The sequence below is a fragment of the Crocodylus siamensis genome, chromosome 4 (genome assembly GCF_052110815.1).
Source record: "Crocodylus siamensis isolate JL-2025a chromosome 4, ASM5211081v1, whole genome shotgun sequence".
Taxonomy (NCBI): Eukaryota; Metazoa; Chordata; order Crocodylia; family Crocodylidae; genus Crocodylus; species Crocodylus siamensis.
This window is the reverse complement of record NC_143398.1, coordinates 138,613,174-138,626,928: the sequence shown is the minus strand read 5'-3', so window position 1 is coordinate 138,626,928 and position 13,755 is coordinate 138,613,174. Positions and strand designations below refer to the sequence as shown.

Sequence of the window (13,755 nt, the reverse complement as noted above, 5' to 3'; positions counted from 1 at the left end):
GTGCATCTAAATATGGGAGCTTAGGCCAAAATTTTCAAGAATGGGAACTGAATCAGTTTCTGCATTTAGGTGCTAAAATCAGTGAAGGTTTCCAGTTAGTCAAAACATCTGAAAAATCGGGCCATGTATTTAAGGAACGATACATGGGTTTAAACATTTAAATTTTGACTTGGCCATTAGATCCTCTTCCCCAAAGTTTTTTTTTGTTTTTTTTTTTTTTTAAATTATTGTCCGAGATGTGGTTTTTGTGTGTGTGTCTCCTTTTGTTGACATTTTACTTTTATGTTAAGATACTGCTTTTTGCTGATTATTCAGAAAGTCAATCAAAGATGAAGGCCAACCAAGGAAGAAGCTGCACAAGAGAGAGAGAATTTGAATATAAATTCAGTGCTGGAAATCAGCGTTTTGTCCTTACAGTGCCTCTCAAATTTCCTGTGCAAGAAAATGTCAGTCATTTACATGGACGTCTAATGCTTCTGCACAACTTGCCATGCTTTATAGAAAACGGTAAGAATCTGACATGAAAGTGATTGGTGTCATATGTACTATAAGAGCCAAAGGAGAGGATATTATTGATTAGACTTCTTAAAAACAATGTTTAGCTGTTTGAGATAATCAGTAGTAAGAAGGTGGGTGGTTGGCAAATTTATGAACTCTGAAAACTCTTTTAAACCTTTCTTTTTTTCTATCCATGAAAATCTCTTTGAAGCTTTGTTTGTTTGTTTCAAACAGACTTAAAGCAGTTTCTTAGTAAGTTCATAGAAGAGGAAACTATAAAAGATTATGATAGAGAAGCTGAGGCAGCCCTGGAAGCTGTGAAATCAGGAAAAGTAGATCTCGGCTATCTGGCAGATGCTTGGGCTAAAGCTTATAAAGAGGTAAGACAAAGTCTGAAACGGGAAATTCCAGGGGTTTAGTATTGTTGGCTTCTACTACCACACATGGATACGCCCTGGAATTCCCTTTGATCATCCCATGCACGTGATTATTTCTACAAAACTTTAGGACATCATCCTAAAAGTCCATAATCCAACAGGATGACATTCAATTAAAAAAACCTTGATCTCAAGCTATCATCAAGAAGATCAATAAAGACAAGTTCTATACATAGGAATGAGATCAAAAGCACAAAAAGAAAACGTAGAGTAACTGTAGGCAGCGGCATGGAAGAATCTGGTTATAGTGGTGACAAACTTTAAATGTGAGAATGTGGTACTGTTTAGGTGAGGTGGAGGCAAATCTTGCTTTGGGACATATGACACCTATTAATATGTAAAGCTAGGAGGTAATTGTTCCTCTGTACTTTGTGCTGATGGGGCCTTAGCTGGAATACTTGTCCAGTCTGGAGCACTATACTTTAGGAAAGATTAGACTAGACTAATTGGGAGAGTGTCCAAATTAAAAAATAAGAGTAAGTTATGTTGGTTTTTTTTTCTCAATGTTATAAGAAAAATATTTTATGAAATTTAGGTTTCTTTAGTTTAAAAGAAAAATATGGATTACAGAACTTATGTTGCCCCTTAAAAGGTGATCAGTTGTACTCAGTGGATACCAATGTGAGGAGGTCAAAAAGAAAAGAGCTTTTAAGTTGTAGCAAAAGAAACATAGGTGGGTTATTAGGAAACATTTATCTCTGTTCAGAGTGGTAAAATGCTGGAAACAATTATTTGGGAAGCTTGTGGAATAGCCTTCACTGGTTAAGAACAGGTTGGACAAAAAACTGAAGGGAATGGGTACAAGTTACTATGAGGTAGCTACCCTGTAAAAACTGCTGGTATGCATGCTCTTACCCTTCAATACACGAAAGCTAAACTATGGCAGTTTTTTTTTTTTTTTTTTTCTTTGAAAGGTAAGATACCCCTGTGTACAGCATGCACCTAGATAGTTTGAACACTAGCTACTGAACTGTACATTTCTTCCCTTGTTAAAATCTCTTAATACTTGTTTGTGGGCCCATGTCCTACATATACTATACTTAATTTACCCTCAGTGCAAGAGGGTTTTTTTCTTTTTCAACATCGCATTCAACCTTGTATTTTTGTAATTCTGTGTAAAATAATGCCACTGAAGTCAATTGGACTGTCAGTATGACTACTTCGTAATATACTGATACCTTCAGGCTGAACTGTCTTGTTGGCTAAAATGTGTAAGTTTTCTGAAAGACAGTGGAGTTGAAACGATGTAAATGGGGCAGAACTGAATTTTATACTTTGTAGAATGTTTTCTGTTACTCCTGGTTGGCCCCTTTCTTGAACTGATCAGTTGGGATTCTGGCTGTAGAGCTCAATTTTGGAAATTGTTCAGGTAGATTTCTTCCCCCCCCCCCCCGCAGTATTTCCAAGGATAGGAAACCAGTTCAGCTTTCTTTTAAACTGTGTATAAGGTATTGAATTAAATCAGGTTGTCAATTTAAATCTTATTCTAGAGAGTGAGGAACTCCTTTTTACAGTTGCCAGCTGAAGGTACAGACTAAGAGAATAAACATGATAGAAATTAGGGTGTAGGGAGAAGGCAAGTATCAGGGAAGAGAGCACAAGCTTGGTTCTTTGAACTTCCTTAAAAATGTCTTACCATATTTTAAAATACTCTGCCTTTTTAGACAACTTTGGAACATGCAAATCCTGAAGAGCCCAGTTGGGATGAAGATTTTGCAGACGTTTACCATGATTTGATACATTCTCCTGCTTCTGAAACTCTGTTAAACCTGGAACACAATTACTTTGTTAGTATTTCAGAATTAATAAGTGAAAGAGATGTGGAACTGAAGAAGTTACGAGAGAGGTATTTCTTAAATGTCTTATTAAGCATGGCTTTTTACAAATCCTGTTATGCTCTCTTAGGCCTTATATTTCAGGCTCTTTCTTGGCATTCCATGTTAGAAAGAAGAATACAGGGATGTTACATGATGTAATTTTTGTATTTTATTTAGCGTCTAAGTGTAAACACAAAGACTGTTGAATTACAAATACTAAGGTCAATTGGTAACATCAATATGTTCATGCACATACATTTATAAGAATCCAAATAAATGTTAATAATACTGTATTGCACTGAATGTGCTTGTACAAAATTTTCTGCACCTTTTTAATATTTCTCAAAAAGGGAAATCAACAATTCTTTCAGACCAGGAGAAGGGGAGAGAACCTGAATTCCAGCTAGTGATTTTTAACTCCAAAGGCATGTTTTGGAACCTTAGATTTTTAGGAAGCTATAGAAGTTCAAAAAGCTGCCAGCGTAGCCTTTAGCCACTAGGGGAGGCTTTCATTTCACAGTGGGAATAAAATGTTTGAGGAGAAACATTGAGAACATATTCTAAATATTTAAAACATTTTTATATAAGTGTGTAGCTTAATTATATAAATACCAAAGTGTCCCAGTTACATGTGTTCTCTTAAGGATGAGAAATCTTCTCAACATCAACTTTGTATGTTTTAGAAATAGTATAAAATAAGTACAGAATATACAAAGCATGCAAACTTCTGTTGGTCTTTCTCAGAGTCCTTCCAAACTAAAACCACTTTATTCATGATAGCTGTGGAGATGCAGAATTGCAGGGCCCTTGGCACGGCTTTATGAGCACTCTTGGTGCTCGGGCCAGGTGCCAGATGATTGGAAGGTAGCCAATGTGGTCCCCATCTTTAAAAAAGGGAGGAGGGAGGACCCGGGCAACTATAGGCCCGTCAGTCTTACCTCAGTCCTAGGGAAACTCTTTGAGAAGATCATCAAGGAGCACATCTGCAATGGGCCAGCTTCAGGGCAACCAGCGCGGTTTCATTAGGGGCAGGTCATGTCAGACCAACCTGATTGCCTTTTATGATTAGGTCACAAAAGCATTGGATGCAGGTGTCGCCCTGGACGTAGTCTTTCTGGACTTCAGCAAGGCCTTTGACACCGTCTCCCACCCCATCCTCATTAAAAAATTGGGTGACTGTGGTATTGATGCTTACACAGTCAGATGGATTGCAGATTGGCTGAAGGGTCATACTCAGAGGGTGGTGGTGGACAGGTCATATTTAACCTGGGGAGAAGTGGGCAGCGGAGTTCCCCAGGGCTCGGTCCTTGGGCCTGCACTGTTCAATTTCTTTATCAGCGATTTGGACAATGGGGTGAAAAGCAACCTGTTTAAATTCGCTGATGATACCAAAATTTGGGGTGAGGTGAGCATGCTAGTAGGGAGGGAAAGGCTGCAGCAAGACCTGGATAGGTTACAGGGGTGGGCTAACAAAAACAGGATGCATTTCAATACTGACAAGTGCAGGGTGCTGCACTTGGGCAGTAGTGACTAGCAGCACACTTATAAGATGGGGAAACTCCCTTCTTGAGAGCACGGACGCAGAAAGGGATCTTGGAGTCATTATTGACTCCAAGGTGAACATGAGCTGACAATGCGAGGTCATGGTTGGCAGGGCTAACCGGACCTTGTCGTGCATCTCAATGTTTGAATGTTACTTAAGTTGGAAGTTAATCTAATTGGAAAGGGAATTGATGATGTCAGTTTTAGTTTCTGGTGACCATATGCCCATATCAAAAGGGAACTGGAAGCCCCCCAAAAGATGGAAGGAACCAAATGGATAAAGAAACAGAACTATCTTACCTTGCCAGATGTTCCTTCAAGTTAGGATTGGGATCCCTCAACTTCTGTTGTTCCCTTTTATAAAATGATACTAGCTAATTGCCTGTCAAGAATGACAGATTTCGGGGAGTATTTTACATGCCCCCCCTTCATTCCCACACTCAACCTTTTGGGCCGGCCATGTAAAGACTCCCTCTGCCTCACAGCGGAGCATCCCCCCACCTCCCGTCCCATCCCCGCTTTGCTCCCTGCTGGCTGTTGTTGGGGCTGGGCTGGGGGCGGGGAGATACTACCACCATGATCCTCCCCTCTTCCTTCCTTTCCTGCCTCCTAGCTCTGACCAACAACTGCCACCATGACCCCCACTCTTCGTCTCCCCCCTATCAGCTGTTGTTGGGGCAGGGGGGCCCTTCCTGCTCCCATCCTCTCCTTGCCTGTCGCCTCCCCTTCCTTGCTGGCTGTTCTAGGGGACAGTGGAGATGGGCGGTGTGGGGTGCTGCCACTGTGAACCCCTCCTTTGCCCTCAGGCAGGGGGAGGCATGGGGCAGCACCACTGCTTGGGCAGCTGGGACATGTTCCGCTACCACAACTTCCCTGGCAGTGGCTCAAACTTGGACCCGTGCAGCCTGGGCCTGTGCAGCCAATTGCTGCCTGCCCTCTCAGCAGTGCATGTGCAATTGGCCAAAAGCATTACAGATGGACAGACTAAGCCTTTTATTATATTAGAATTAAGCTTGTATTGAAACTTGTCTAGTTCATGAAAATGTTGACGACACTTTAAGCAGTCAGCACTGACTAACAGTAATTGTGCTCTGATTTTTGTTTTAGACAAGGTGCTGAAATGGATAAAGTGATGCAGGAACTAGGAAAAACACTAACAGATCAAGATGTGAATGAACTAGCAGCTCAGCATTTTGAATGTCAGCAGGTAAATTTTAAATACAGTGACTTGGCGGGGGGTGGGGGAAGAACATACGAACAGTTTTTGATTTAAAAACCAAAATAAATTAATTGGTTGGGATGATGTCTGCTTTTAGGACTTGGAAAATAAGTGGACCAGTGAACTCAAACAATCAACAGCTATCCAAAAGCAGGAGTATCAGGAATGGGTGATAAAACTTTATCAAGATCTAAAGAATCCCAACAACAGCTCCATCAGGTACTTAATTGCTGTCTTCACTTTTTGTAGGTTAAATTTAATTTTTAGTAATAAAATATTTTAATAGTAGCCATTTCAAATGCATGGGGAGTCTCAATCTTGCGGCTTAGACCTGCTGGAAAATAAACACTTCCGCTTAACAAAGATTGGTGATTCTGTTAGCCCTTTTCCACATTTTATTTAAAGAAAGAGAAAAGAAAAATATTCCAAGGCTTTAAATTGGATCTTCTTAACTTGCATCCCCCTATTTGACCTACTTTAAATGTGTATCCATCTTCAACATTCCAGAATGAGATCACTTTGTGGAGGGCAGCATTGTACAATGTGACAGATGTAATAAAAAGTACTGCAGTGGTTTGCAGTAAATCAATATCATATCATCCTTGGGTGATGTCACCCGATAACTGGACAGTTTTTTGGTTTCTGTTTTGTGACAGTCTGTGCAAAATCAGATGGAACACCAGGTTAGATTTAAGGCCTGTAGTAGGGGAAAATTCTTGCTTGTCTGTCTTCTGTAAGGTGCCTCCTCCCTAGTTATCTGGTGTTCTTGCTGCTGTTTTTTAATTGCTTTCTCAAGCCATGATCTAAAAGGGGAAAACTTAGTTGTGTGTGGAGGTTAGGGTAGGGAGTAGCAAAGAACCAGCCTGCCGTGCACAGCATCTTTTCAGAGGTGGATGGCTAACAGCATGAGGTGGACATGTGAAATGTGATGTGGGTGACTTGCCTGTGGTATTTCATACTTGGTGAAATAACAAGGCGGCAATAAAAGGGAGGAGGGTGAGTGAGCGAGTGGGTGGAAGAGGTAAGGGAGAGGAAAGAGGATGAAAACTGACATGCTTTCAGTAAGTCCTTCTTCCAAAGACTATACATTAATTGTAGAGGTTATTGCAAAATACATTTTGAGAGTACCTCTACAGCATCAGATAATATTCCTGTAAACGTGTTCTAGAAATACCAGCTCAGCCTTGTTTTCCAATTTATCTAAAAAAAATTACTTTATTTTTTTAAAATTGTTTGACCTCTGTTCTGTAGTTCAAGTTCTAACTTGAACTACATACTTGCATACTTCTGTTGACTCAAGTTCTAACTCCAGTCCCAGACTAAGAGGGTGTAAATGTAGTCCGTGTAATAATTAATGAAGCCATAGTTAATTTCTTGCTGAGTGAATAGGCCAGGTCATGCTTCTCAGCCTCGCAACTCATGCATTCATTTTTTACAACAGTAAAACTCCACAGACTTAGTGGAGTCTCCTCTGATTTACCGTGGTAGGAAATGAGAAAATTGGGACCCAGAGAAGGAAACAAACAATAACAACAACTCTAGGGGCTAGGAACAGGTTTTATGTGACCTTAATTTTGTGTGCTCAGCTTGAAAAGATGAATCAAGAGGTCTCAATTTATATAATCTGGTTTAGCCACACAGTTGTTTTGACTGACTTCAACTGAGAATCTGGCCTCTTGTGCCCAGTTCTCAGTCTTGAAGGCTGAGAGTGTCAGAAAACAATGTAAAAAGAGTTTCACCTTTTAAAATATCAAGCTGTTTACATAAAGCACCTCTCTCATCAGTAGGTCTCAAAGTCCTTTACAAAGGAGTTCAGTCTTGCGAGTCTCCTGTTTTTATAGTAGAAATGATTACTTCTGCTTATCTTGGAATGGGCATCACATGCTGGGATTTGAAACCTTCTCTAGGTTGTATTATTGTAGGTTGTACAGCTAGGCTGTAAGACTGGCTTAGTTGTGCATATTTCAGTGCAGCCTTCTCATTTCCATAAATTAGCTAGACAAACTCTTCCTGTGACTCCTCTCCTGCTCTTCCCAAAACATTGATAACTTCTCCCCCTCCCCACAGTGTCTCTAAGATGGCGGGCATCTTAGCTTGAGCTTTTTGACTTTTATTTATGTATGCCTTTTTAGTGATGAAATTAAGGTTCAGCCCAGCCAGTTGAGAGAATCTGAAGAAGGAAATGGAAGAATCTATGAAGAGCAGAGACAATTAGAAGAGAGTTTTACAATTCATTTGGGTAAGTATAGTCACTTGATCTCTTAGACCAAGTATGCAATGAATGCTGAAATACTGAACAGAATTTTGATGTTGGTGCTTATTTTCCCCTTTTGTCTCTTTAAAACCACATATAACATTTAAAAGGCAAAATCATCTGTGGTGTCGCACCTAATTTAAGTCTTGTAAAAATGTTCCTGTTGATATAACATCTTGAACTTGATAGATGCTAAAAGGGGAAAAAAAGAACTATTTTTTTTCCTCTTTCTCCATTCTAGGTCCTTATCACATGCACAGATCATGCTTTGAGCATGTATTGATAGCTCTAAGTAACCTAGTGTGTACATGAAGTTGCATGTATTTAAGTTTTCTGGGTCTACTTTTTCACACAGGGGCCCAGTTGAAGACCATGCATAACCTGAGACTATTGAGAGCTGATATGCTAGACTTCTGTAAACATAAGCGTAATCATCGAAGTGGAGTAAAACTTCACAGGCTGCAAACTGCAATGTCTCTCTATTCCACTTCTCTTTGTGGTCTGGTTCTGTTGGTGGACAACCGCATCAGTTCATACAGTGGTATCAAAAGAGGTAAGCCATCTCGCTGGGTCCATCATGGAAACAAATACCAAAGTTACTCTCTGAAAATCTTTACTTCCTTGACCTTTCTGAGGGGAAAAAAATCTTGCTACAAACCATCCAGTCTGCCATCTGGACAGGTAATCTTGTAGTGGCATTTGAGGGGATTTTTGTTTCTGCACTCCAGAATCTATGAAAAACTCCTGAATGTCTGGATCCCTCTCACTTGCCTTCAGTGTTAAATGTTCAGTTTTAGAAACCAATCCCAGAATCTTGATTCAGAGGCAGTTCAGCAGGTTAGGTGTCTACTCTATAAATAATACCTATCTGTCTTCAAATATATTTTCAGTGTTGTTAGTTCAGGAAAACGAAGTGATTTATGAAGTATGTAATGATAACCCAAATGTTTGCTAGAGCCTCCCAAATGGATATGGGAATAATAGTTCTCCAGAGCAGAAAATAAAAGCAAACGTAAGACAAAGCCTTTTGTAGAGGGTAACAAAACTGGAGTAAAAAAATGAAGACCAGAAGAGATGAGTGATAAAGTATAGATGATTGTGGCAGAAAATGTAGCTCAAGCTTGTTAAGATATGTGGTGCTCCTTCCTGCTCTGTAAATGCACAGTTGAGTTCAGGTGAGGTGTTTTGAGGTTGGCAGCCCTTGTCAGCAGCCTCATGCCAGCTTTGATTTTTGTATCTTGGAGCAGCAACGTGCTCTTGGTGGAAAGCCTGGAACTTAACTGTGATATGATAAACAGTTTACTAGCAAAGATTGAGGCTGAAGTGAAACCTAAGACTCTAAATTAATTGGAAAATGAAATTAATTAAAAAGTAATACCCCTGATTTTAAAAAAACGATGACAATCTTACATTCCATTTGAAGTCAGTGTGAGCTCTATATGATCTCCACTCCTGAAAAACAGGCAGATAATGGTTGTGAGCACACTCCTAAATAGCTAACGTTTATATAAATACCATGCCCGCAATGGCTAACCAACTGATTTATTTTATTTGCCTTCGTTCCAGTCTTGGCCACACAGCCCTTCTCTCTGAACCACATTACAGACCTCTCCCAGCTTCCGCCTGACATTTAGTACAAAAATGTTTACATTTCAAGTGTGTGTTTTTTGGCCAGAACAACTGTTGTTGAGTCTCCTGTTCCTGCCATCCAGTTGATCATTTTCTTTTAAAATGCTTCCAATAAGGAGGTAGTACAAGGGACTTCTTTTCAAAGGGCATATGGGTGCAATGAGACTTGAAGCAAGAGGAGGGAAATAGAGTAGGAGCAAAAGTTACAGCACACAGACTTGCAGTAACTTTTTTTTTTTTTTTTTAGTTCTCTTTCATAGAACAGAGACAAAAGTGCCTGTCTTAACACCTAGACAAAATTTAACAATAATTTAAAAGACCTATTAAACAAAGCCATTCCCACAATGTAGAAAATCATTGTACTAATTTTTGCAGCCAAAAGGGGCAGGGGGAAGAGGGGGAGACATCCTTTAAATCTACTACTTAAGCAACAGGCTCCTTTCTGAAAGACTCTAAAAGAGAAACTGGAACATGCCCTGAAGCTCAACAAAGTATGTGAATGATGAATTGTCGGTTCAAAATTGGGCTTTGATCTAAGTAGAGAAAGCATGGTCTTCCTTAGTTTGGAGTTTGCATTGGCCAGCATGGTGGCTCACTTACTGCAGCTGGGGGTCTTTTGGCACTGCTGGAATAAAAGAAAAATAAAAATTTGATCCATATCTAGTGGCTCCATACTTTGCACCCAAGAATGAGAAATGTTAACTTTTAATTCTGACTAAAATAGTTTCTGTTTTAGGGCAAACTCTCTCCTTTATTCCAAGACTTCTCCTTTTTTCTTTTTCCTCTGTTTTGGCTTAGAGATGTCTTGTATAGGCTGAGTGGCAAAAGTTTAAAATAGTGTTTTATAACAGAAACTTTAAAGAAGTATCTTTGCATCTTAACATTTGAAAACTTTGGCTGTACCAAACTGGCTTCATTTCTTCCAATTTATCAGGAGTTTAGCACCCTTTTTATGGGATCCCTAGGCTACTCCAAAAACAAGTGCTTGGATTTGGTGGATGAACAGTGAAAAGCCATGAAAGCAATAACTACTTCAGAGATCCTTGCTAATGGCTTGCTCTTTCTTCCATTGACTTGCATAGAGACCTAACCTCTGGGTAGGGAACCTGGAAAACCAGCTGCAAAAAACATACTTGTTGCTATTGTAATATATTGACTGTTGAGATGTGATGTCCTGGGTATGACGCATGAACTGCATCAGCCTGATGGCAACAGGATGGGGCTACTTGTGCCCCCCCCCCCCAAACCCTCCTATACAATACTACAATGCTGCAACCTCCAGAGCAAGGCAAGTATAGGGCACTTCAAAACTGTAGTCCCTGCTGCCTTGAGGATACTCCTTGGTTGGAGAAAATCTAAGGGACCCTGGCAGAAAAATGCCCTTGCTGAGGTGTTTTAGCAGTTGGCAGCAGTTTTCATCCAGCGCTCTTTGGCAGAAGCTACAGTCATCGAGGCGCTGAACATCTGGGCTTTGGCTTTTGGATTCTGTCTCAGTAGTCTAAATGGTGTGTGATAGGTCTTGGGCAGCCTCTGCTCCTCCATACTCTTGCCTGGGTGTACACGTCAGAGGTCTTGGTGTGATGGTCACAGGACTTTATACAAGCAAATTCATCAGGCACCTGACTTGCGTATACACCATGATCCAGAGGATTGATAGTTGCCTATTTTTATGTGATATCAAACTCATAGCAGCTTGTCTACTGGGAGGCCCTTTGGAAATGGCATTCTCATTTAGCTGTAAAATTTTTGTTTTGTTTTTGTTTTTTCACTAGTAGTCATCATGGCAGTGATTTGTTAACTAATGTTTGGAGAACTCCCCCTAAAATGTCTCTGATAGATACCACTGAAAGATTATAGGCCCATATTTGAATGCTTACAGAATAAAAGGAAAAACAAATTTGTGCAGGTCTGTGTTTTGGTTCTGACATAATTTCTCAAGTTTACCTGGTATACAACAGCATTATTGAAAATTCCCTTTCTAAATGAGGTGTTCATTTAAAAATGTTTTAGTTCTGTCTTTAAAGTGCTTGGGATTTTAAGGGAAACACAGTAAATACCATGTTTAGTCGAATCTATGATGATGTGTTTTTCCCCAGTCAGCATGGAGGGGGGAGGGGAGGAGGTGTGTACAAATCAGGGTGGGGGATAGGTAGCTGGTACAGCTTTGACTCCGGCACTGAGCCTGAGTTAGGACCAGAGTCCTAACCCACTAATGCCCCCACTGTCAAGTACAGCTAGGCACAGAGCACCTGGAACGCTTCCCCCTGCCCAACCAGCCAGCAGTGCCAACCATCTGTGTGGCCTGGCAAGGGCTGTACTTCCATATGCTGTGGCCTGGGGAAGAAACGGAGCCAAAGCAGTGTCTGACAGTGAGTGGCGGGGCGGGGAAGGGAGATGGAGTTTAGGGTGAGTGGGGCGTGCAGGTGGCAGGGCAGGAAGGCTACAGGGGGAAGAAGTGTGGGGAGCAGAGGGCAAGGGGGTCTCTTGACCCCTACCACCCACTGCAGCCATTGCTTTACTTGCTGTAGCAGTGGGGGGCAGGGGCATGAATTCAGTACCTGGAAAAATTGCATCAAACTTCTTGTACATTTTTTCCATGTATAGTATCTAATTATTGGGGGGTCATCTTAAATTGAGAATCATGTTGGATTCAAGTAAATAGGGTATGTGTGCTATTCTTGGTGGCTCTGTTAAATCAGTAGTACAAAATGTATATTGCATTCACAGATACAAATCTACAAGTTGTGTGCTAAACTTTTATTTCCTTCTAGATTTTGCAACAGTTTGCCAAGAGTGCACAGACTTCCATTTTCCTGGGATTCAAAAACAACTTGAAATTGTCCAGAAGGTTGTTTTTTCTGCTAGAGCACAGCGTAGCAGTAAGTCAAAAAGGCATCCGGGTCAGTGGCAACTTGTTTCTCTTGAACAAAAACAGTTCTGAAAAGGATTCTGTGGGTGTGGGCAAGTTGCTTTTACTCTCTCTTCCTTAGTTTCCCATATATCTAAAGTAGCGAACTCCCTGGTGTAAAACATTTTGGGGACTCGGGGCGGGGGGGGGAACAATGCAGTTTTAAACTCAAGGTGGCCCTTTTCCTTCCATATCACTTTCAGCTGGTTGAACGTTTTTTATATGCAGTAAAAGAAGATACAAAGCTCAGAAAACACAAACTTTTAGAGGTAGCTGTGGTGTCCAGTACTCTCACATTTTGCTTCCTAGCAATAATTCAGCTGGTTCTCCTCTTAACTTATCTCCAAAGATCCAAACTGGACAGAAAAATATTCACCTCTTCCTGATACAGTCTGTGAAGTTGTATGAAAGGAACAAGATCCAAAATGACCAACTTGCTCTATTTATGTCGAAGGCAAAGAGTCTTCTTGGTAGGAGAGTAAACAGATCTCATTGAATAAACATGTTTTAGAGGCCTTGTTCCTCATATGTAGATAGTAAGCTCTGCCAGGGTGCTAACTTTTATCTGTCCCTCTGTTAAGGTACAGAGTCCACTTAGTGTGAACTCCAGGGAAAAAACTGCTTTTCAAGCTACCAATGAGCAGAGGCCAAAGATTCAAATATATGCCTTTTAGTATAGTGAGCTCTGTCAAGTATACGCTTTTATACTTGTGCACATGTGTCCTATAATGAGCATCAGGGGTCAAATTAGATCAAGCCTACTATGAAAAGCTAATCCTCCTGATCCTCTCTGTAGCCAGGGTTAGTTTTTAAAAGAAAAGATAGTGGCACTTTTCCAAGCTCTATCCCAAAAGAAGCTGCCTTCTTGACATATGATAGATTGGGCAGATGATCAGAATATAATTCTGTCCTTTGGGTTGTTTGGGCTGCATTCTCCCTTTGTGGTGGTCATGCATATTTACAGGTTCTAGTGCAGACCCCCCACTTCTAATTTGAAAGCAGAAACTAAGTGGTGGTGTCTCCATATTCAGAGTGAGATGTTGCTTAACCTTGTAGTGTACCAGCGTCAAAATTTAGTGTTTACTGAAGTAAATTTGGGAAATTTGCCCTCAGAGCTGTTCTATCCTATGTATGGACTCGGGCAAGCAGTGCTATATAAATTTAGCCTCTGTTCATGTTTTATCTGAAGCCAAAACAGACTTATTTTTTAAATAATCGTGGAATTCTAAAGCGTATGAATATGCCAACCCCCTATATTCCTGGGCCCCCTTCTCCTTCCCTCTGCCCCTCTCCCCCACTTGAACATCATTAGCAATAAGGTTTAATTGTGATTTGACCTGCCTCTGTCTTTAAAGTGTTAGAAATTATAATGGGGAATAAGAGTTGCAAATACTTTACTTCTAGGAACAGGGTACTGAAGTGAAAAATTATCAGTAACTGATAATGGGGTG

At 40.6% G+C, this 13,755-nt stretch overlaps 1 protein-coding gene across 3 annotated transcripts in view; it reads left to right on the top strand.

Moving 5' to 3' along the window:
- FERRY3 (FERRY endosomal RAB5 effector complex subunit 3) overlaps positions 1-13,755 on the top strand; it is a 29,020-nt gene that overhangs the window by 1,611 nt on the left and 13,654 nt on the right. Inside the window, exons 2-9 of one of the 3 annotated variants that reach the window (XM_090043896.1) lie at positions 316-507; positions 733-878; positions 2,600-2,781; positions 5,402-5,501; positions 5,611-5,732; positions 7,646-7,752; positions 8,123-8,320; positions 12,168-12,275. In XM_090043896.1, the coding sequence (XP_089900022.1) occupies positions 316-507; positions 733-878; positions 2,600-2,781; positions 5,402-5,501; positions 5,611-5,732; positions 7,646-7,752; positions 8,123-8,320; positions 12,168-12,275 (1,155 nt within the window). Of the gene's footprint in view, positions 1-290; positions 508-732; positions 879-2,599; positions 2,782-5,401; positions 5,502-5,610; positions 5,733-7,645; positions 7,753-8,122; positions 8,321-12,167; positions 12,297-13,755 lie in introns of all 3 variants that reach the window. The other 2 variants (XM_090043895.1, XM_090043897.1) reach the window with 2 other exon arrangements.